The sequence below is a fragment of the Brachypodium distachyon genome, chromosome 1 (assembly GCF_000005505.3).
Source record: "Brachypodium distachyon strain Bd21 chromosome 1, Brachypodium_distachyon_v3.0, whole genome shotgun sequence".
NCBI lineage: Eukaryota > Viridiplantae > Streptophyta > Magnoliopsida > Poales > Poaceae > Brachypodium > Brachypodium distachyon.
In genome coordinates, this window is record NC_016131.3 from 31,800,851 (window position 1) to 31,821,727 (window position 20,877).

A 20,877-nucleotide genomic window follows, 5' to 3' on the forward strand; every position below is an offset into this window, starting at 1 on the left:
CGCAAGTCCAGAAGCTTCTGCTTGGGATCCTGCTCGCTTCAAGGAAGCTGCGCCATTACTTCCAGGCGCACAGCATCACGGTGGTGTCAGGGTTCTGTTTGGAGAGGGCCCGCCCCAACCGTGAAGCCATCGAAAGGGTGGCCAAGTGGAGAATGGAGCTGGCAGAGTTCAGGCTGCGTTTCGCGAACACCAAGAGTATCTAGAGCGCCTCTCTCGCTGACTTTGTCACGGAGTGGACGTCGACGGGCATAGACGAAGAAGAGCCGGGAGCGAGCATCCCCGGTGCATTAGACGAAGGGTACTGGGTCATGTACTTCGACGGCGCTTTCTGCTTGCAGGGCGCCAGCGCCGGAGTGGTGATCGAGTCGCCCAACGGAGATTAACTCAAGTTTGTAATCCAGCTTGACTTCGCCAACTCCACCAACAATACAACAGAGTATGAGAGACTGCTTGCCGGCCTGCACGCGGTGATCGCCCTTGACATCAAGCGCCTGGTTGTTCGCGGGGACTCCCAACTCATGATCAACCAGGTGAACAAGGACTACGACTGCCCCCAGATGGCAGCGTACGTGGAAGAAGTGCGGAAATTGGAGTCCAAGTTCAAAGGACTTCGATTTGAGCACGTAAAGCGCAAGGACAACTTTGTTGCGGATGAACTGTCCAAGTGGGCAGCGGAACGCAGCAAAGTACCTCCCGGGGTGTTCGTGCAGAGGCAGTCGAAGCCCTCTGTCGACCCCAAGACAGTTGCCGGGGAAGCCCCTCCGACATTTGAAGGTGACCCTGCAACCGCAGGAGACCATGCCGCCAAATTGGTGGCATACGCTAGCCGGGAACCACCACCCTGGGGGCAGATATTATTCGCTACCTCAGGGACGGGGCCCTCCCGGAGGAAGACATTGCCGCGGAGCGAGTAGCCCAGCAAGCTAAAATGTATGCCCTGGTGGACGGGGAACTCTACCGGAGGCGCCCTAACGGAGTCATGCTCCTCTGCGTGCCCCAGGAGGAAGGGCGCACGTTGCTGGAGGATATACACCGAGGCACATGCTCACACCATGTGGCCTCCAGGGCACTAGCTGGGAAAGCATTCTGGCACGGCTTCTACTGGCCGACATCACTCGTCGATGCTGAGCAATTAGTCAAGACCTGTGAAGCATGCCATTTCCACGCCAAGATGAGCAACCAACCAGCGCAAGCCCTACAGGTCATCTCGTCCTCGTGGCCGTTTGCGGTCTGGGGGCTGGACATCGTCGGCAAGCTACCGAGAGCAGTCGGCGGCTACGAGTACTTGCTCGTGGCCATCGACAAGTTTTCGAAGTGGATCGAGGTGGAGCATGTCCGAGCCGTCACGACGCAGGCAGCCATCAAGTTCTTCAAAGGCATTGTGTGCCGGTTTGGTTTGCCCAGCGGCATCATCACCGACAACGGCACGCAATTCACTAGTGCGGTGTTCCAAGCTTACTGCAGGGACATGGGCCATAAGATTCACTTTGCCTCCGTTGCCTATCAAGGAGCAACGGGCAAGTTGAGCGAGCCAACGCAGAGGTGCACTACACCACTGCATAAAATTCCTGACTGTTGTTGGTCGGGAAAAGTGTACATATCGGGGAAGTTGATATCGGACGGTTGGTCGGGGAAGTTGATATCGGACGGTTGGTCGGGAATTTGTATGTAGGGCGACGGACCGTTGGTCGGGAATGAAAAATACAAAGGAGTCGAACAGTCTGTCAGCAATTCCGGTGTTAGTGTCAAACGGTCGGTCGACAAAAAACGCCGACCAACTCTTGGTCTGGCCTTACGCACCCAAAAATGAAATTTTGGGCGCCATATTTTGGCCCAGCCCGCGAGCATTTCCGCTCTCAAATTCGAAATCCCTAGCCAAGCTAGCCATATCTCTTGCCATTCCCTTTCTCAGTCCACAAGACAGCAGTCCACGAGAGCACGCCGCCGCCGCTGGTCCCGATTCCGATCCGGCCGGTGCGGCCACTTCGCCTCCGCCCCGTCCCACACCACCGGCCGCGCGCATCGCGCCGCCTCCTCGCCGGCTTATCCCATCCGCCGCCTGCCATCCTTGCCAAGAACTGCTGCCGTTGCGCTCGACAGCCACCAATCCACCCTAGCCGCCCCCATCCCTCCTCTCCGCTATTCTCTGGACCATCACCGCGGGATCTGTACCGCCACCCCATCGCCACAGGAGCTGGACTGCCTGCAGCCCCGCGGTTTCTCCTCGCAGAGGTGGTCCTGTACGTGCTCACACCCCCAAGCTGCCGGCGAATTCAGTCTGGTGAGCTGCTCTCTCTCTCTCTCTCTCTCTCTCTCTCTCTCCATGTGCCTGCAAGCTGGGAGTTCTGTACTGGGATTTTTCTGTTAGTTTGTATTTTAGAAAGAACTAGGCAAATAGAAGAAAATAGCAAGAAGCTAGCAATTGTTCGTGAAAGACGAGATGCACTTAGAGGTCATATGGAAGCAACCCAACCTCCTAACAATAAAAGAAAGGTATGTTTACATGTTTTACATGTGCATGTGGAGCTTCCAACACTAACTATTCCTGAAGTGTAGAAAATGTAGTTTGAACTATGACTTTTCTATGTTGATACCTACGTCGTCTATGCAGGCATCCTCCAGAATACCTGACAGTAGAAATGAACAGCGTGTTTTAAGGTCTAGTGCAAGAAAAGATGATCTTGTAGATTCTGGACAACAACCTTCGAAAGGTACATATAGTTAATTATACTTCTCCTTATTATAGTGATCTCATGGCACTAGATAGTAACTATGACCATTGTCATGTAGAGGTTATTCATGAGCTTGATGGTAATGGTAATGGTGAAAAGAAAGGTGGAAGAAAAATTACTCAGAAGTTAAACATTTATTCGAGGCAGCCTAAACCTAAAATCAAAATTCCATTTAATGAGCTTGGCCAGCCTTTTGGGGCAGATGCAACTGAATTTGCAAATTTCATTGGTACTTTGGTGAGGAAGCATATATCACTTGCGAAGTTAGATTGGAGAGATGTTGAGCTGGAAGCACAGAAGTCATTGGTGTGGGATCACTTACAGGTATGTGTTGCAGACATGGCTTATTACTTACAATTTATGTTCTCATGTCTGTTGCTATCTATCTGATGATCGTCCTTTTCTGATTTCAATTATTAGGCTTTCTATGAGCTGGACTCCACTGCTCTGAGCTATGTTTATAACACTTCACACACTAAATGGAAGGAATGGAAGGCTGATTTAAAGAAGACAAAGTTTGATCCTGAATTGACTGATGCACAACTTATGAGAAGATGTGATGAGAGAATTAGTAAACGTGATTGGGCTACCCTTATTGAATATTGGCGATCTCCAGAATTTGATGTAAGCCATCCTGCCTACATATATATAGATATACTGAACTGCTCTTTTTAAACTTTTGATATGAACTGGATATTTTAGCCTTTTTTTAGCTTTACCTACAGAAACTAAACTGAATGGCAGCAGCCATGCTTGGAAGAGTTTATATTATACTGATAAAACTTTGCATACGCCAACAGTACCCTCAAGAACTGTTTTTTTATGTTGATGGTCCTCCCCTTGCTCAGTTGTCCTAACAATCATTAACCTGAAGTTTGGTGATCAAATTTTTATTCTTGTAGGCTCGCAGTGCAAGAGCGAAAGAGAATCTTGCCAAGTCGACGGTGTCGCATACAACTGGTAGCAAGAGTCATGCCCATGTTACCCATGAAATGGTAAACCAATTATCTCACTTATGAATGATATGATGTTGTATTTCAAAGCCTAATACATTGTACTAAACTTGGACTGATTGTAGGCTGATGAACTTGGGTATGCCCCTCGGAGAGATGAAGTTTTCATCAAAACACGTACACGCAAGAATGGGGACCATTTATCACAGGCAGCGCCAATAATTGTAAGTCTTTGCCCATTCATTTAGTATTACTCAAAAGTTCTTCAAGTAAATGTATCAAGTAAGTGTAATACATTTTGCAGAAACAACTCGTTGAAGCAGCCGAAAACCACCCTGAGTGGAAGGAAAAAAGTATTCAGGAAGGTTACCTATATGCACGTGTTTGTGGAATGAAGGAACCAAGGGGTCGTGTCCGTGTATTAGGTATGGGGCCAACACCAACGGATGTGGGCACACCGGGTACACAGGTCCGAATGACAACAAGGGTTCTTGTGGAAATTGAAGCACGTCGACAAGCTGAACAACGCATGGACTCGATGCAGGAGCAGATGCAACGAATGCAGCAACAACTGAACCAATTGATTTCACAAGGAGGTCATATTGTGGCGACTCCTAGCTCTCAGCATGGTTCTAATTCTCGACTGGTAATTAACTATGTGCAGATCTAGTCATTGTATTCATTATTGAGCATGCTTGTAATAACTCTATTTACATATATGTTGTGGTTTGACATAGAACTCAAGAGAACCTGAGGAACGTAATGACGATGATGAAGACACCTATATGCATAGAAGAGTTATAAGGGTCCCCCAAAGTAGTTTCCCAAATCACCAAGATGAAAGCCTGGTAATCTATCTTCTAATCCTTACCTACATATTTAAACATTTTTGTTTGCATGTTCCTAAAATAAATATCTCTCAGATTGGTATGGATGTGCTTCTGCTTGCTTGGAATGGTCCTGAAACTCCTGTTGCTAAGGCGACGATTATCTCAATCGCTGAAGACACTATTTTTGGCGGGGAGCCCCTTGGGCCAGAGAATTATGAGGTGATCGTCAATGTTGCGATTAGAAGGGAATCTACGCTGCCTTTTCAGTATGATGGTTTACGATACATCAGCGATGCTGTCAAGATGTCCATTGCATGGCCATCAAGCAAGGTAATCACCTACCCTATTAATTTTTTGAGTTTTCCTTGTATTGTTGGATGTAAGCTGCTGACTGCTGATGATTTTTCTAGATGAAGCCCTACAAGACTGCTGCGGCATTATCCTCCACATGTCACTAAGGTATTCTTTTCTATAAACTTGGGATAACGGTTGAGATAGTTGTACCTTCAAGCTCTATAAAAGAATCATCACTTTGAGTAATTTCTTATCCAAATCTGAATCTTGATGAACAATAGTGTTATGATAGTAGTAGTTGCTTCATCCAAAATTATGTAGTTGTTCTAGCAATTGTGCTTTAAGTATCAGTACATCTGGAAATACAGTGCCTTTTATTTTGTGATGGCACTGCTGATATGCTTATTGATTTTTGTAAACACCCAGTTCTGTACTGTTCTAGAATTCTTTTGTGTGTGCTTATCTGAGATCTTCGGTTCAGGACATGTCAAGTAACATCTCATATTATAGCAGCACATTAGTCTGAAACTATACACACCAACAAGCACAAGCCAAAAACTACAATCTGTATTTGTTAATCTGTGGTTTAGTAATCTTGATACAAAATCCTGTCTTTTTTGCTAGTATATTTCAGAGAAGAACTGCTGGCTGGATTTATGTGTAACACCAAATTACACCAAATTAGTTTTGATCTTGGATATTTGTTATCTTCTCACTTGGTCTGTTGTGGAATACAGAAGCAACAACAAATTGCCCTGTTTTCAAAATTATTTCATGCCTCAGAGTGTTCTGCTAGTGTATTGTTTTTATTTTATTTGTTAATGTACACTGGACCCACTGTTGGTGCTCCTCTATCTAGCTATAATCATGTGGAGATTAATTCTAGATAGGCTGTTTACATAAGAATAATTGCTATACTGATATGTGAAACAAGTTTTTGGTTCATTGTGCTGTTTTCTCTCTGCTGTCATGTACCTAGATATGTAAAATAACAGCTTTTTTATGTATGTGTGCTCTCTTTCGTACATGATTCACCTGAGACCTTGCCTTCACGTGTCTAAGTACATCAAAATTTTCTCTCCAACATAAGATCAATTATCTGTTTTATAACAGCATGAATTGCATTTTCCTTTTTCATGATGCAAATGTTTAGAACGTCACTGTGTTACCAACTTATAAATGTATTGAGGCCTTCTTATCTTGTGTAATGTATGCGTAAGGACAAAGAACCAAGAAGCTGGCGGGCGAGAAACCATGAAGTCGGGGTTTCTGTCAAATGGATATTTTGTGTAATGGAGCAAACAATGAATTATTTTGTAAACTTGTATGGTTTCTTGAACATTGAACGATGATGTTTCCTTTAGTTTATGAGAATCTGAATGGTAATAATGTTTCGAAGATATGAATTATTTATGTGTGTCAAAACTTACTGTTGTGATATATGTAACTTGATTGAGTGTGCACGTACGTAGGCAATGAACCTGAAGTTGGGTTGGCAAAACTGAATACCGTCAGATTGTTGGTTGGCAAAAAGTTGTGGCTGGCACAACAGACGGTCGGTCGGCGAAACGCATGCCATCGGACTGTTGGTCGGGAAAGGGTTGTCTGTCGGGAAAAGACCGTCGGTCGGAAAAGATTTCATAATAGCGACAAACAGTCGGTCGGTAAAGAAATGTTGGTCGGGAAAGGCCTTTGCCAACAGGACTTTTGGTGACAGACAATGTTGGTCAGGAAAACCCTTTCCCGACCGATCTTCCGTTGCTAAAAGTTGTTTCCCTGACCAACTTGGCTGTCGGAAATCCTGTGCAGTGGTGTAGTGGTGCTGCAAAGGCTCAAGACGAGAACCTTTGACAAGCTCAAAGGCCACGGGAAGCAGTGGGTTGAAGAACTCTAGCCCGTGCTATGGTCGTTGCGGACCACACCGAGTCGGGCGACGGGTCAAACTCCGTTTGCCCTCGTCTACGGGGCAGAAGCCGTGCTGCCCCTCGAGCTCAAGTATGGGTCACCTCGGGTACGCGCGTACGGCGACAAGAACCAACACGACATCAACCTTACCTTCATCGAGGAGATTCGATGCCAGGCTGCTGTACGAGCTGCATGCTACCGGCAGGGACTCCGTCGTTATCATGACAGAAGAGTCCGTCCCCGGGAGCTTGAGGTTGGAGACCTCGTCCTGCGCCGGATACAAGGAACGAAGGCCAGGAACAAGTTGACTCCAATCTGGGAAGGCCTTTTCCGGGTAGTGCAGGTGACCAGACCAGGGGCTGTCCGGCTGGAAACCGAAGAAGGATTGCCGGTGCCCAATAGTTGGAACATTGTGCACCTATCTACCCGTGAAATGGTGGCGACTTACCCACGGGGATGCTGCGGCAACGTACCTCTTTAAGCTAGCGTAGCCGGGTGAGGCCCGATTGTAATCTGCTAGCACGAAGTTGAATAAAGATAAGAGTTGCATAGGTAAATATTGTACTTTGCTGTTCATAAATGCTTCTGTCTCCTGCTCTAGGTGCACAGAATTGTTTCCTCGTCCTTGGTGGCCACGGAGCAACTCAACGCAAAGCTAAGAAGATGGCGAGTGATGCAGTAGAGAAGCGATGGTGGTGCATTTCTCCGCACGCAAGCGCCGAGGGTGTTCCCGCCATCGCCTCCCTGCCACATCACTCCACCGGGCGTTTCCAAGGCGAGGGTTGCTGCAGAGACGCTATGGTGGTGCATGCCATCAGTGCTCGGCGCCGATGGGTGCACTGCCACAGCGCCCTTGCCGCATCCCTCCAGCAGGCGTTCAAGTGCAGAACCGATACGTTCGACAAGGGAACAGACAGCTAAGTGCATTATCCTAGGCGCCTAGCTTTCTAATCTCAACGCTGGCTTGCTGGGGTAAGTTCGGTCCCCGTGTTGCCGGAGCGAAGGAAGGACGCTTGCTGGGTGAGGACGCCCGCCACACGTAGCTCGCGGGTCTGTCCCGGAGGCGTGTGCGTTAGGGGTAGTTAACCCGCAGGCGGAGTGACTAGCCGCTACTGTCTGGTCCTAGGGTGGCACCGTGGGTCCGCCTTGGGTCCCTAGTCCGGCCAGGCACGTGGTTGGCGAGTCCCCAGGTACGCAAGGCTAAAGCACGAGAAGGACAGAGCCCTCCCCCGGCAAGCTAGTCTTAGGCAGAGAAGCGAGCAAAAATAACGTTGGATATATATATTAAAGCTTGGGCAAAACAAGTTGATAAATAACACTGGCAATAACAAGGGAAGCTAACATAAAAAGTACTAAGGCGCCTCGCGCCGCTTGCAGGAAAACACAAAGAAAAAGAAGAGGAAAAGAACTACGCGGGAGGAGCTCCCGGCGCGGCTGCGTCGGTGTCAGGGGCGTCCTTGGCATCGGGGGCTTCTCCGGCAACCTCCTCAGCAGCGGCTTCGTCGTCGTTGACCTTGCCCTGCATTCGAGTCACCATCTCGTCCATGACGCTCTGCACCGCCTCCCGGTGAGTCTTGGCCTCTTCCTCATCTGACCAGGCGTCGAAGACCGACGCAAATGGGAAGTCGGGGTGGGCGGAGTGGACCCGGGTAAGGATCTGCCCGGCAACCTGCTCGGCCGCAAGGCCGACTTGCCGGTCACCGAAGGCTGTGACGCAAGTTTGGAGGCCGCCCAGCCAGCCGATGAAATCCGCGAAGAACGAAGTGAAGCTCCCCAGATCCGCCCCACCGAAAGTATCCACAGGGATGTCGAATCCCCGCAGTGCTTCCACCACCGAGTCGGCCAGCTTCTTCAGCTTGGCCACCTCCCCCGCCCTGCGGGTCCGCAGCTCGGTGCACGCGCCACGAGCCTCCTGGGCCTGCAGCTTGTGCTCGCGGCACTCGGACTTGAGCCGACCGATCTCCGACGCTTTCTTGGTGTTGTCGTCGTCGATCAGCCAGAGCTCTTGCCGTGCCGTGTCAAGCCTGCTGCTGTCCGCCAAGCTGGTGGAAAAGCTTCAGCTGCCCCTGGAGCAGATGAAGCCCACCGACCCGTTCCGGGGGATTAACCCTGGAGTGGTTCAGCCCATGGGGCGAATCATGCTCCCGGTGACCTTCGACTCCCGAGAAGCGTTCCGGACTGAGCACATCATTTTCGACATCGCTCACACCCCGTTGCCGTACAACGGGATAATTGGTCGGCCAGCGCTGATCAAGTTCATGGTGGCAACGCATTGCGCCTACGGCGTGATGAAGATGCCGTCAACATACGGGATTCTCTCCATCAAGTGCGACCTGAAGGACGCAGCTTGGTGCGTGGGCGAGGTCGTGAGGACCTCCGCAGTGGCGGATCCCGGCGACTACGACGTAGCCGGGAGCGAGGATCCACTTGCGGGTGAACAACTCACACTGAAGAAGGCGCGAGCCGCCCCCAGACAAGATGCCGGGGGCCCCTCCAGCTCTGGCCCGCGCGTCAGCAAGGGCACGAAGCTGACAGAGGAGGGCACCAAGATCAAGAAGGTGCCCCTGCTTGCCAACAACGATGCACGCACCGTCTCCATCGGTGCGATCCTCAGTGAGAAATAGGAATGCGCCCTCGTTGCCTTCCTCCAGGAGAACTCTGATGTGTTCGCTTGGGAGCCGTCAGACCTTCCCGGAGTCCCTAGGGAGGTGATCGAGCATCGGCTGGCGGTGCGGCCAGACGCGCGGCCCGTCAAGCAGAAGGTTCGCCGGCAAACGCAAGAACGCAAAGACTTCATCCAGCAGGAAGTAGAGAAGCTCAAAAATGCCGGGGCGATCAGGGAAGTGTTGTACCGTACTTGGTTAGCAAACCCTGTTGTAGTCCCAAAAGCTGAAAATAAATTGCGCATGTGTGTTCATTTTACCGATCTTAACCGTGTATGTCCTAAGGACCCCTTCCTTGTACCCCATATCGACCAAATAGTAGATTCTACAGAGGGTTGCGAATCTTTGTGCTTCCTGGATGCCTTCTCTGGCTACCATCAGATCAAGATGGTAGTCGAGGATGAGGAGAAAACAACATTTATTACCCCGGTTGGCTGCTACTGTTACACGTGCATGCCTTTTGGGTTGAAGAACGCGGGCTCGACATTTCAGCATGCCCTGCGCGAGTGTCTGGGACCCCAGCTAGGCCGAAACATCGAGGCCTACATGGACGATATCGTCGTCAAGTCACAGCATAGGGACTCGCTCGTTGACGACCTGCAGGAGACATTTGACAACCTCCGCAGGATCAAGCTCAAGCTTAACCCCGAGAAGTGCACGTTTGGCGTGGACTCGGGGCACTTGCTGGCCTTCTTGGTCTCTCACAGGGGAATCAAAGCCAATCCACAGAAGATCAAAGCGATCGAGAAAATGGAGGCACCCTGCAAGGTTAGGGACGTCCAGCGCCTCAACAGGGGCGTGGCGGCGCTGGGGCGTTTCATCTCAAGGCTGGGTGAGCGAGCCCTGCCTTTCTTCAAGGTAATGAAGAAGAAGGGTCCAATCAATTGGACCCCCGAGGCGGAAGCGGCGTTCCAGGGCCTGAAAAGATACCTGAAGTCGCCGCCGGTCCTCGTCGCCCCTAAACTGGGCGAGCCGTTGCTGCTGTACCTAGCGACAACGGATCAGGTGGTGAGCTCTGTGCTCGTTGCCGAGAGGGAAGAGCAAGTCCTGGGGGCTGGGGGCTCCCCAGATCTGCCCCACCGAAAGTAGCCACAGGGATGTCGAATCCCCGCAGCGTTTCCATCGCCGAGTCGGCCAGCTTCTTCAGCTTGGCCACCTCCCCCGCCCTGCGTGCCCGCAGCTCGGTGCACGCGGCACGAGCCTCCTCGGTCTGCAGCTTGTGCTCGTGGCACTCGGACTTCAGCCGACCAATCTCCGATGCTTTCTTGGTGTTGTCGTCGTCAATCAGCCAGAGCTCCTGCCGCGCCATGTCAAGCTCGCCCTCAAGGAACGAGCTCGCATCTTGGGCGGCCTTGAGCTGCCCCACAAGCTCGCGCTCCTGGGAGCGGGCCTGCTCCTGCAGCTCCTCCCGGCGCGCTGAAGCTTCGGCTGCTGTTGCAGCCGTCGCCTCCAGCTCTCCGACCTCACGGCGGAGGCGCTGGATCTCCAGGGAGTAGCCGGACAGCAGGTCCGTCTTCTCTCTGAGACGCCCTTGGAACGAGTCCAGAGCCGCCTGGTGCTCCTCCTCGCTCTTGGCGTGTGTGGCCTTCACTAGCTCGAGCTCCCGCTGGTGCTCTTGCTAGAGGTCCCACAATTGCTGGAGGACCTGTGCCTCCGGCACCCCTTGCACGGCAGGCGCTGCCTTGGCTTGCCGCGCCTGCTGGAGCTCCTCTCGGAGCCGCTGCAGCTCGGTGCGTTGCTCCTCCGCCTCCCGTTGCGCCGCGCCCAGTTCTGCCACTACGCGGGTGTGCTGCTGCTGCGTGTTGTTCAGGAAATCAACGAACATCCGCTGCTGCAGCTGGATGTTGTCGATCACCTGGTGTCCCTACTGGAACATGTTGGGGTCGAAGGTGATTCGACCCCAGGTCCGCCCGACGAGCTCCCCTGCTCCCCGGCTGAAGGCGGCCCCGGCGGAGGAGGAGGACCCCGCCTCGACCGTTTAGAAGCGCGCCCCCGGCATGGCCAAGCCCCGCTGCTCCCTGCTCGTCCGAAGAGGCGAGCTGGGGGCTCGGGGGCTTCTCCAGAGCATTGCCGCCCGCCCTGGTTGGCGGAGGCTGCTCTGCGCCGCCTGCCTCAGAGGGCGCCCCCTTCATGGCGGCGTCTGCGGCAGCAGCCACGGCCTCGGCGGGCGCCGTGGCCGGTTGCTGAAGGGCTCCAACGTGGGCAGTCTCCGCCGGAGCATTGTCGTCGACCTCGCCCGTAAGGTTGATGACCCGCACCTCAGTAGGCGCGGGCGCAGCCGGAGGGGCTCCGGCCGCTGCACAAATGGAACTTGCATCAAGCATAAGGATTGACGCGAATAGCAAGGGAAATATTCGAACTTGCGCATACCTGCCGACGGGTCGGTACCCTGCGAGCTCGAGTCAGGGACCTTTGGGTCCCCCGCAGCCGCTGCCCCCGCCACAACCGTTGCATCCGCAGCGTCTTGGTCGCCACCGCCTGGAGCCGGGCGGAGCTTCTTGGTTGGGGCAGCCGGCGACACGCTGGTCCGCCCCCTCTTCCTCGACGGATTGGAAAACGAAGAAGCAAATTAGTCAGGCACAAAATAGTTAAGCGGAATTGAAGATGTTCGGGGTGGGATCAGACTTACCCCGCCGGCTTGAGCTTGAGCACCCTATCCGCCAGGATGCTCCTTGCCGGAGGGCCGCTCCGCGCGAGGGGAGCTGTCGGAGTTGCCGCGGTGGTTGGGGCGGCTACCGCCACCGCGCCCCTGCCACCGGAGGCCCCAGCCCCCGCGTCTCCGCGATGCACCTGGAGTTGTGGGCTGGCCTCCCGCCTGCTCGCCCGCTCCACCGCGGACAACCTCGCCAGGGGGACGTCGTCTTCTTCATCCTCCTCCTCCTCGGGCACAACCTCGCCGGCTGCCGGGGGAGCGTTGTCGTCGCCGTCGCCGTTGAGGTCTCCTCCGACCCCCAGCAAGGAGTCGTCGGAGTCCGAGCCCTCTGCCTCGGCAGAAGCTGGCCTTGGCCCCCTTTCCCCGAGCCGGCGGCCAGTCCCTTGCCCTTCTGGGGCCTGGGCTGGTGGGGGGAGGGTTGCGCCGAGGGGTCCTCGATGATCCCCCACTCGTCGCAGAGTGGGAGATCCCGGGCTCCCGGGTTCGGGATCTCGGCATGGAGCGTGTGCGCTCTGGGCGGAAGCATCCGGCAAGGTTCATCCTCGCCGGTAATGCCCTTCACCCAGAACTGCACCTCCTCCGGGAGCAGGTCCGTGCGCTGCAGCCGGGCCCGGTGTACAGCCACGCCGGATGCGAGCGCCGCTGCAGGGGGGCCACGCGCCTCCCGATGAAGTGGCACGCCACATCCGTATCCGTGAGCCCAGCATCACGGAGCGCCCTAATCTTTGCGCAGATCGGGGCCACCTCCGCGTCCTTTGGGTCCCGGAGCGTCCAGTCGTCAGAGCACTTCAGAGGCCCGAGGGGCTCCTCATGGAACTCCTGGAGCTCGTCGGTGTGCACCCAGCACCAGTCGCGGCGCCATTCGTTCTCAATCTTCTTCTTCCCCAGCTCGATGAATTCTGATTTGAGCCGGTCGCGGAAGCAGAACACCACCCCCGAGGACAGAGAAGTCTTCTTCTCCACCCTCGGGTAGAAGTAGTGGCGGAACAACGCCACCGACGGCATCACCCTCACGAACACTTCACAAAGGTGTGGAAAAACAGCCAATGTGAAGAACGAGGTGGGGTGGAGCTGCACCATGTGGAGCCCGTAGGACTCCATGATGGCAAAGGAAAAGTACGAGTGCGGCGGAACGAACCCGGCAAGCACGAACCTCCAAAAGATCCGGAAGTACTGCCCGTCGCGCTCCGCACCGACGGGGAGGATCCGCGTTGGCCCATGCTCGTTGTGCTTGGTGGCCAGCGCCAGGACCAGCTTTTCGTCTCCCTCGCCATTGTACCCGGGGGAGAAGAAGGCGGACTTGGCTCGCACCTCATCATCTTTCCGGGCTTCTTCCGAGAGCTCCTTCTTGCCGGCCTTGTCATGCTTGTCCCCTTTGCTAGTGCTCCCCTTGGGACGGTTCTGCCCCTTGGAAGACATCGGCGGAGGTGGGGAGGAGAAATTGGTCAGAGTTGGAGTGCGAGGAGCTTGGGAAGAGGCAATGGCAAGAGCAAAAGGCAATGGGGAGTGTCCGCCGCCAGCCTTGGGTATTTATCGGGGCTGGCGGATTGCCCCACGATGGGGAGTAAAGAGCCCTAAAGAACCGGAGATTAAGAGGGGAGTACGCGACGTGGCCTTAACTCCCTGGTGATTAAGGGAGATAAGGCACGAGATTGTGCGCCCGACCGTTTCTCTCGGAGGAGTGGAACGATAAAAGCGGCCCACGGGGCCGGGTGCCCAGGGGTTTCCCCTTGGGGACCCACGCGTCGGGTAGGGCGTAGCCCGGCAACCAACCGAGGATAGAAGTTGAAGAGGCGTCAAGGCTGCCGGCCCACGCCCAAGGGCTACTGTCGTACCAGTGGCCCACGGGGTCCCACTGTTGGGGAACGCGGTATGCTACGCTAGCACAAAATAAAATTTTCTACCGCTTCCGCCCGGATCAATGCTGTAGATAATGGATCACGAGATTACCACTAGACGCGCAGACCCGTAGCGGAAGTAGAGTCGATGTAGCGCGTCGATGCCGAGTAGTCGAACAGCCTGCTCCTCCTCGCCGATCCCACGAACAGTTCGTCCAAGCGCCGCAGGTGCAGCGCCTCCGAGGTATCCACACGTACAGGGAGGAACTCCGTGCGGCGGACTGCTAGATCCGATCGCAAGGCTTTGGGCGTGGAGGTGCGACGGCCGAGTCTAACTCGCGTCTGAACTGGGGTTTTCCTAGACGGGTTGGTCTCCTCCACTTATATAGACGTCCCTAGTGGGCTCAACACTTGAGGCCCATTAGGAGTCCAAGCCCGATACGAGTTGGATCCGATCCAACTCGGTTCCCACCCCTTAAGCGTGTGACCCTTCAGGTTCGCGGTCAGTCGGCCACGACTACGAGCTCGGACTGCGGGCCCGAGTAACACCTTACTCGTCCACTGGCACCGACTCAAGTCGATAGTTGGTAGCGGCGCCTAGCAGCACGTGCCAACTCCCGAGTAACCACAAGGTATATTGACGAACCATACAATGTGTCATATGCAACATTCCTTTTGCCTCGCGATATGTGTGTCGAGCTCAAGGCGAGTGCGTGTCATCCTTGTGGATAGCTCGAGTCTCTTCTCGTTCCTGTGATACAGATTCCCGAACGGGTTAACACTTAACCCAAGTCGCATGGCCATGCTTTCCGAATCTGATCACTCGAGAGGGCCCAGAGATATCTCTCCGAACAGGAGGGGCAAATCCCATCTTGATCAACCATGACTCGCAGTATGTTTCTCAGCAAACCCGAAAGCTACCTTTATAACCACCCAGTTACGGAGTAGCGTTTGGCAACCCCTAAGTAGGCCGATTCACATCCCAAGCTCATACGATGACCTCAGGTCTAGGACTGGCATATACATCGTACTTGAGACTAACAAATGACAATCATCTCGTTGTGTCTCAGTGCGGGTCTGTCCGACTCAACAATCTCATTGTCGAGTCCATGCTATCAGTCGGCAACACCTTGCCCTATGACTTGTGAAACATAGTCATCATACTGATTCACATTGCTAGTCTAGATTATGTGTCCGCATAACCTCAATGACTAGGGACCATTAGAACAACATCATAGAATACATAGTCTCACAAACAAATCACGTATTTATTGATACATATCAGTGATGATGTTCAAGGACAATAACAATAACTCATGAATACATAGGAAATAACATCATCACATGATTGCCTCTAGGGCATATCTCCAACACCCACTGATACGGGACGCGTGGGTCACCTTTGACGGGGCCGCATCAGGAAGGACTCCCGGGAAGTGACGACCCCGGGAAGCCTGCCTCGAGGGGACAGCCCGCAGTGAAGACAAAGCTAGGAACCAAGTACGGAATGCTCCCGGGAACCCCGGTCGTGGGAACCCAAAGGAACGCCTCCCGGCAACTGGCGGATGCGCTAGTCGGGAATGTGCGCTCTGGCAACCCACGCTCGGGCATGCAAGCGGGACCCGCAGAGCAGTGTAGACAGGACAAGACGGCGGTCGCTGTGCATTTAATGCACCGACAAGAGTCTTATCAGCAGGCCTAGTCTTGTTTAGCAAGGCTAGAACGGTCGCCCTAAGAGCTACTTTTTCTACCGTGTACAGTAGGGCGGGCGCTGCATGGCGTCCAGCTTGGATGAACAAATTTGTATTCCGTGTGGACGTGACACGCGTCTAGCTAACGTGTCACGCTGCACACCTTGGCACCTGTGGTATCCCCTTGCCTATAAAAAGAGGACCAATGCCACCGGTCAAACGGTGCCGACCCAAGTAATTAGAACATATGGTAGCATTCACCCGAGTAGCCAGTCCGGGAACCCCCCAGGTGATCTGTATGCACTCAAACTTGTGAATATAACAAAAAGCAGGACGTAAGGTGTTACACCTCCGGGTGGCCCGAACTCGGGTAAAACCTACGTGTCTACTCATCGTGCCTATCGCCACGCCGGCGATCGCCGGAGCGATCACCTCGCCCTCCACCGAACCAAAAAGGGGGTGCTCGGCATCCCCGGTGCCGGAGACCGTGCTTCGACACCCAACGGTCATGGGCTTCGGCTTTGGTCCACGAGAGGCGACTTTCTTCCGCTTCATAGTTCTTGGAAGATCCCTCTCGGCAGTGCGTTTTTCACGGGTCGGTGCCGCAGCGGCAGCTGGACCTGACGCCTCTGTAGCGGCGGGATCATCCGAGTCGGCTGTTTCCGGATTAATGAAGGCGTAAGCATTTTAATGATAAGTGTTATAATAACTACGAGAGGATGCCGGGAGTTATTACCTTCGGTGCGACGGGGACCGGCATGAGCGATCAGCATGTGATCCTCCGAGTCCGGATCTTCATGATCGATGGTCATGCGTTGGCTCCCAAAGGGCTTGTCCGGGGATTTCCCGTCTTCATTGCGCTGAAGGGTGAACCTCTGCACAAAGAAATCAAGTAGTGCCGAGATAACTCTTTGTCAGATGAAAGCAGGCATAACCATATGTTGGATAAAAACAGAAGACATATATAAATAAAAACTCAACGGGGGTGGACGGTGCTTCTGGCTGTATGCCGGCATACCCCATTCCCCTCGGGCAAACTCGTCTTCGCGATTGCCTTAACCCGGCGCCGGACTTCAGCCTTGTCGAGAGGGACGGTTGACACCTGGTTCGGGTCGAACTGCCCGCCGTAAAAACACATCTTATGTGTCCGGCTTTGGAGCAGGCACAACTGCCGGTACACGAAGGTTGCCAGCAAATCATCAGCCGTCATCCCTTTGGCCTTGAGTTCGAGGATGCCGGCGTGGATCTCGTTGATCTCGGGAAGGGTGTCTTTCGGATCATACTTCCAGTTCTTCTTCTCCTCAGGAGGGCCGACTACGAATCCCGGCAAGTTGACCTTGTCAGTGTCGGAGGAGTTCTTGACATAGAAGAAGGTCTTGAGCCATTTCTTGCAGGACTCAAGACCTTGGATCCGAGGGAAGGCCGAGCCTCGGCGGGGTATGACGGTGGCGGCGCCGCACTGGGTCATCGGCTTAGCGGTGCCGGGATTATCTCTATCGGGAAGAACTTGGGGCCGGAACATGAAATATTTGGCCAACAAGTTGATGGAAGACTAGAGGCCGAGATAGGCCTCACAGCAAGTGACAAACACCGAGAGTGTAAGAACGGCGTTTGCTGGAAGGTGGTGCGGCAGAAGGCCGAAGAAGTCTAAAAATTTCCAAGTGAAATCACTAGCCCGTAGAGCAAAGCCGCGTTCGAAATGAGCGAGGAAGACGACATGCTCACCGGGTTTAGGTGTTGGCACGGTTTCATCGCCGGGGATCCGGCACTCCACCTCCTCCGGGATCCGCCTGGAGCGGCGGAGCCACTTGATGTCCGCCGGGGACACATCGGAGCCTTCCCAGCCAGCTCGCTCCGAGCCCGTCTCCTCCTCGGTGTGCTGAGCAGCGGGGTCGACGGCGGCGGCGTCACGGGAAGAAGCCATTGTTGGAAAATTGGATCTAGGTTTAGCTTCTCTGGTGAAAGGACGGTGGCGCAAGGCTCGAGCGAACAAGGAAGCGGCGGAGAAGAGCTAAGCGAGCGCGCGCGAGGATGCAGTGGCGAGCTCGGTCACTGAGAGCTAGGAAGCACGGCGGCGGAAGAGCTCAGACCTAGCAGCAATGGCGGAGCGAGCGAGGAGCAGAGAAGAACAGGAGAGAGCGAGATTGTTGCGGGAGTGCGAAGGGTTTTCACCCTCGCCCGCTCCCTCTATTTATACCCGCAGCGTAACTATTGGGGCGCAGATCTTCCGCGCCCATGATCCCTATGGCCAACGGAAGGGTCGCGCACGATCATGGGGGCAATCAACCCCATTAACGCGCACACGCTCGGTTACCGCGCGGTGTGGCGCAGTAAATCCCGTCGAATCTGGGAGGATAAGTTTCCGCGTGGGAACCGATATTCCTCTCTTAATGGCCTGTCGGTTTTACTGTCTGATGGGATGACGCGCTCGCCTCAAAAGGCGCGCCGGCAGTACTACGGGTCTTATCTTGACGTTATTTAAGTGGAGTGCAGAGTACAAGCGATAGGTGGCACTAATGTCGACAGAAACGAGTTTTCTACTGTCGGCCATGAAGGAGAAAAGAATCTCGGCTTGACGCTGAATAAGCACACCAACTCGGTATGTCGGAATAACTTGATCTCGGCTAAGAAGAACTCGGGGCTGTCTCAGCATCCTTTTCGGCTAAGCCTTGGTGAGCTTCGGTAGTTTGTGTGTGGGAAGCTGTCGTGGCCCGACATTCTTCCCTGCCGGACTGCAACAGCTTCGGGGACTAGTGTCAGGGGGATGACCCCGGGTAGGGTCATGACGACACACTTTAGCCGAGATGATGAAGGCAAAGCCGGCACGAGCATGTGCGCAGGCATCCTTAAACCAAGCTAATACTAAGCCAGGATACCAAGTGTATGCCGGCATGATTATCTTGTCTTATGTGATTGCAGGATAAGGACGAGTACTTTGATCTCGGCCACCATTGAGATGGCTCAACGGTCTTATCCTTATCTCATGGTGCAAAGTAAAGCAACGTTCTCTTTATCACGGGAAAGCAGTCGTTGCTTACGTTGCGGTGCCAGGCGACTGCGCAGAGAAGCACCGAAAGAGAATCAGTGACGGAAGCCGGCAGGAGGCTGCTGTACTTGTTGCAGGACGCCAGGAAAAGTAAAGTTGTCTTGTCTCCTGCGGTGCCACCCGGAAGGAACCAAGGCGCGTGCCCGGCGGGGCCCATAGAAGGTAACGTTAGCCCTTGACCCACATGTCAGTGTGACATGGGCGGTCCATAAATAGAGCACTACCCTTCCTGGAGAGGGATCCCACACTTAGACATGTAGGGTTTCCCCTTCTTCTTCTTCTTCCTCAAGAAAACTGCTCAAGGAACACCATTGTAGATCTGGTTATCTCGGCTTATACAACAAAGTAGGAGTAGGAGTTTTACCTCTACAAGAGGACTCCGAACCTCGGTAAATCTGTGTGTGTTTGTGTGTTTGTGCGTGTTTCTCTTCACATCCTCCCTCCTCCGGTTTCTCCTTCATCCATCGGCCCCAACATAATCCATCCTATGGCATTTGCCATGACACCACCACGACATTGCCTACCACATGGATTTGTGGAGAGAGAGATAATTTCAAATAGGAGATGGATTTTAGAAGAAAAAAAAATGAGTTTTTTATAGTCTGATTACATGAAATTTGAAACTGAATTCTTGTGACCAATTCCTTGCCAACAAAACAAGTTTATTTTTGAATTTCAAAACGAATTTTAGAATTATAGACCCGAATGATGGTTGTCAAGGTAGATTTAAATTCCATGAAGAGAATTAAGCAGGAAAGAGCGCCGAGGAAATGCAGAAGGAGTCTGAAGTGAAGAATGTGAGAGCTGGGTCTTGTGCACGCTCGCCCTCGGCCAAGTGTACGTACCCTGCCAGCAGGCACGTACCCAGATTTGGCCAAACAATAGGCATAAATTAATTGCATTGCATCCTATTAGCATGCTACGCTGCCCGCGATCACGTGGAAGCAGCAAACCGTTAACAAGACTGAACGGTACTGTACTCCATTAACTCATTAATTCGCGGTCGTACCCTCCCCTGTCACAGACATACCAGTGTGCATGTGTATTGTGTACCACTGCACACAAGGATTGGCATAATTTGAGACATTCAATGCCGAAGGTTGGCTCGTACGTGCTACAGTCGTGGCATTGATGTATCATGAATCGGGTAGATTTTTGTTGTTGGTAAACTTTTTATTTCTTCAAATTTTACTTTTAGAATTTATGCTTTTATTTTTTTTGTCTTTTTATTTTTATATTTTGATTTCCTGACTTTTATTTTTGAGCTTTTTATTTTTTATTTTAGCTTTCTATTTTTATTTGCAGATTTTTTTTAAAAAAACACTTATCGTAGACGAGCACGAACGTGCCAGCGCCGGTGAGCCACCGTGGGGCACACATCAGCAGGGCCGCCTGATCCCGACATAGGAGGAGGCGTGCGACCCAGGATCCGGCCTCCCATCGGTGGTGGCTCGTAGACGTGATGCAGCAGGGATCGATCCGGTCGCCTTCGATCGGATCTTGCAAGGGGAAGAGGAGGGGTCTGGAGGGAGGAGGAGGGCAGCGGCGTGCATTGGTTAGGGGGGGAGTAGTGCGACCGCGGGGAGAGGGGAATGGGAGGGGAAAGAAAAACGAGAGAGAGAATGGGAAGGGTCGGAGGAGTTGGTGGGCCGGCCCGCAGGAGGTAGATTGGGTGAAACATCATTCATGTGCATTGGAATGATGTTATACAAGCACAAGTATAAAGACCTGTATGGAAAAGTTATCAATCTTGACAATGATGACAATGAGGAAGAAGTGAAGAGTGGTTCGGCGGTGAAGACTATATGGTATCTTTCTAGCGGTAGTTGGGTTGAGCGTTGGTATCAAAACGAGATGGAGACGAAGTGGTTCATCTATCACGATGCGGAGCAAAAGATAAACGATCTTGACAGGGAGTACCATGAAGATGTCCCCGGGGTCCTCGGACACCATGGAGATGCATCTCAATGGGGGACAGTCGACGCGCAATTTTTTCTAGAGGAAATATCGAGGTGAATGCCACGAGAACGCAGCCGTGCAGGCCTCGCTCTAGAGCGGACATGGGGTTGGCACGAGTGCTGCCACCCTTAACCCGCCGCCGTAAAGGCCACCATCTCCTACTATATATTTTCATTCAAAATGGGTAAAAATGTGGTACATTGGAAAAATGCTCGACTCAATGCTTTTTTCCAGCAGAATATATGTTCTTTTTGACAGAGCATTTATATGTTTGACTATAGATTCGTCATGAATTATTTTTATTTAAACCAGT

At 53.1% G+C, this 20,877-nt stretch overlaps 1 protein-coding gene across 1 annotated transcript; it reads left to right on the forward strand.

The window, feature by feature from the left end:
• The first annotated feature begins 1,884 nt into the window (after positions 1-1,884).
• On the forward strand, positions 1,885-6,234 carry LOC100825363. The gene is made up of 12 exons (XM_014897872.2): positions 1,885-2,281; positions 2,369-2,493; positions 2,612-2,711; positions 2,791-3,056; positions 3,153-3,356; positions 3,635-3,727; positions 3,811-3,909; positions 3,990-4,331; positions 4,423-4,533; positions 4,609-4,845; positions 4,926-4,974; positions 6,030-6,234. The coding sequence occupies exons 2-11, from the start codon at positions 2,458-2,460 to the stop codon at positions 4,971-4,973; spliced, it is 1,536 nt and encodes a 511-aa protein (XP_014753358.1). The 5' UTR covers positions 1,885-2,281; positions 2,369-2,457; the 3' UTR covers position 4,974; positions 6,030-6,234.
• Positions 6,235-20,877: the final 14,643 nt, after the last annotated feature.